Source organism: Phalaenopsis equestris, unplaced genomic scaffold, assembly GCF_001263595.1.
Source record: "Phalaenopsis equestris unplaced genomic scaffold, ASM126359v1 Scaffold000068, whole genome shotgun sequence".
Classification (NCBI taxonomy): Eukaryota; Viridiplantae; Streptophyta; class Magnoliopsida; order Asparagales; family Orchidaceae; genus Phalaenopsis; species Phalaenopsis equestris.
Genome location: NW_018164510.1, coordinates 2,936 through 5,808, shown reverse-complemented (window position 1 = coordinate 5,808; position 2,873 = coordinate 2,936). Strand labels below are relative to the sequence as shown.

At 34.4% G+C, this 2,873-nt stretch overlaps 2 protein-coding genes across 2 annotated transcripts in view; both read right to left on the bottom strand.

The window, feature by feature from the left end:
• LOC110019680 (U1 small nuclear ribonucleoprotein C) overlaps nt 1-2,873 on the bottom strand; it is a gene marked incomplete at its 5' end in the record, with an annotated part of 45,182 nt that overhangs the window by 39,607 nt on the left and 2,702 nt on the right.
• Nucleotides 1,962-2,254, bottom strand: LOC110019681 (60S ribosomal protein L37-3-like). Its single transcript, XM_020717456.1, has 2 exons — nt 2,200-2,254; nt 1,962-2,126 (listed from the first exon to the last, which is right to left on the bottom strand). The coding sequence occupies exons 1-2, from the start codon at nt 2,200-2,202 to the stop codon at nt 1,980-1,982; spliced, it is 150 nt and encodes a 49-aa protein (XP_020573115.1). The 5' UTR covers nt 2,203-2,254; the 3' UTR covers nt 1,962-1,979.

Sequence of the window (2,873 nt, the reverse complement as noted above, 5' to 3'; positions counted from 1 at the left end):
CAGTTTAGCTGTTTGGTTAGTGTGTTTTGTAAACAGCTTATTTCGAATTTTCTTTTTAATTAAATGAATAATTTGTGCAGCAGAATTTGTTTTTCTCTCAACAAAATTAAAGATCATTGTTCAGAGCAGAAAATACCAAAAACATCATTTATATTTATATAACTAAAACATATCCGATCACATCAAACGAATATGTTACACATACAAAAGTCAAATGAACCTACACATACTACTACAAAGTATAATGAGAGCCCATAAAAAAGAAAAAATAACATGTTAAAATGACAAGTAAAAATATGATAATGTTAACTTTATAATGTAGCAGTATATCACGACCCATGCCACCTGCATCTGACACTCCAGAACCCTGATCAAATCTGTCTGACTGCGATATCGAAGAAACGTGAGAACTTGAATCACCTGTGGCTTTCTCCCATTGTCGTACTATTAAACACCAATGCAACACCACCACGAATAATGAAGAATTTTAAAATTGGCCCTGAACAATCAGGATAAGGCCTATATGACCATTTCATTTTCCAATTACCCACACCAGCATCTCATATTTAAGATATTTTAGAAGCTGAAAAATTATTATAAAAAGATACATTAAAATTATTTCAGCAATTTGAACCTTGCAAAAAAAGGAGGAAGTCCTCTCACCATAAACTTAATTCGTATACTTTTCCCTAGCTCATCTTATAGCATGGTATTGAACTAAAACATGGAATACAAGTGCACTTTAACAGAAAAATATAACACAAATGACTATTATCTGTTACTTTAACATCACTTTGCATGAATAAAGGAAATGGAATGGATTTATGAACTATTTCCTCAAGCTATTTTAAAAACTAGTAGCTTCGCAAATGCTAATTTGCAAAACTAAAAGATATTTATTCTCATCCAGGCTACAGCCAAACAATCACGGTTATCAAAGCACAAAAACAAAACTTAAAATGATAATAATAATTGAAAATGAAGGATGATGCAAAATAAAAAACAATCTGTTAACCAATGAGTATACATAAGCAAGGAAAGAAACAATCATATTTCCTTATGAGTATACATAAGGAAATATATGTAGTATATATAAGTTGAAACAATCTTTAATTCTTATTCCTTTATGAAATGCATTTCTCTTCCACAACAAGCATGATGCTCCTCAAAAACTTTCCAAAATAGCAATATCATGGAACATGTATGCTTATTTACTTTATAAGGAGCTGGATCTACTAATAACTTCGAGTTTCAACAAACAAGCTGATAAACATAAATCATCAAAATGACTTCATACTCAACAATTTGATGTTTAAATGCCAGGAATTAGGAGTTTGACAATAAAATTTTAGAACATTCAACAGCATGGGCAAAAAGAGCATGGAGACAATCCGAATTACATTTATACATAACTTCTTGTTCCAGTAATTACATCTCACACAAGTGCGTAGAACAGCAAGTAGAAAAAAAATGTATCAAACAGCGTTTTTTTAAGATCAGTAAAGGTTGCAAAATAAAATAAAAACATTATAGAAGAAAGAAAATTACATTATATGAATAACTATCGAACCATACCATTATTTTCCCTAATTTTCCAAGAAGTAATAAACGCATGCAAGTAAATTTCTCCGCAAGAGCGCGATTCTATGCAAACACAATCCTAATTGTGCCAAGATCTGTCCCTTTTATCATACAAATCTTGTCTCAAGTTTCATAGTCCAATGGTATCAGGAACCCAATTTACACAGAAAAGACGAGAAAACACGGATTCAACTTTCAATGGGCACCTAAACATAGGATTAATTCATTGAAAAAGGCAAAAACCCTAACAACAAAGGCGATCTCACCAAGTCTCATCTCTATTTACAGTCACGCATTCCAGATCTATAAATTAAATATTTAATCAAAACATGGACCAATTACAAGAAAATAGCGTAAGCACATGACACTTACATCGGGAAGCACAACATATGCTAAAATTAGTTCTTACACTTGCGAATGCGAGCAGCTGGGTAGCCGCAGGAAGAGCAGGTGCTCTTTTGAAGGTGAAAACTCCTCCGGCCGCACCGCACGCATAACGTATGAGTCTTGTTCCTTCTCTTGCCGAAAGATCCCGTACCTTTTCCCTGTAAAAGTAATGAGAAGGAGCTGGATTTGCAATTCTAACATTAAATTCGAAGCAAAGGCAAGGTTTATCACCATTTCGAAGAAGACCGGCGGCAGGAAGGAGGAGAAGGAGCGCAGAAAACCACAGATTGAGATGCCCGGAAAAGGAAGATAGGGCTTCGAACGAACAGAGGTTAATGAGGTAAAAGAAATCGCGAAACGCGGACCGCGTGTTTTAGGAAATAGAAAACGCAGTTTTAAATAATCTATTAAAAAGTGCGAACCAAACGGTATGACGGCGTTTTCAAAACGCCGCCCGCACTTATAAGCTGCCCCAAACGGGCCCTAAATTATCATGGATAAGGTGTTGCATTTATAAATACCAAAAAATTTAGGGGCATGTTGAGGCAATAAAGTATAATGCTTTTTGAGAAAAATAATGAAATTTCAGACTAGGGAGAGAAATCCAAACCAGAATGATTGGTGGTTTCGTCTGTGGGTTAAAATCCACAGACCATTTCAGAATCTTCATTGCTCTGTTATCATTCTATATTATCCTTCTAGCAAATAAGCGCATGTAATCTTCTTCATTGCTAATTTGAATAAGAATGTGTCTCTCATCTAATAGCCCGATTTTCCATTCTCCAACAAGGTGCATAAATTTAAATTCTTTGCGAATGAGCTTCATTTTGGGATGACCATATAGAAATTTCTCAACTAAATTCAGAAGACAGGAGGAAGCAAGTTGAATAACTTCAGCTTCTGTA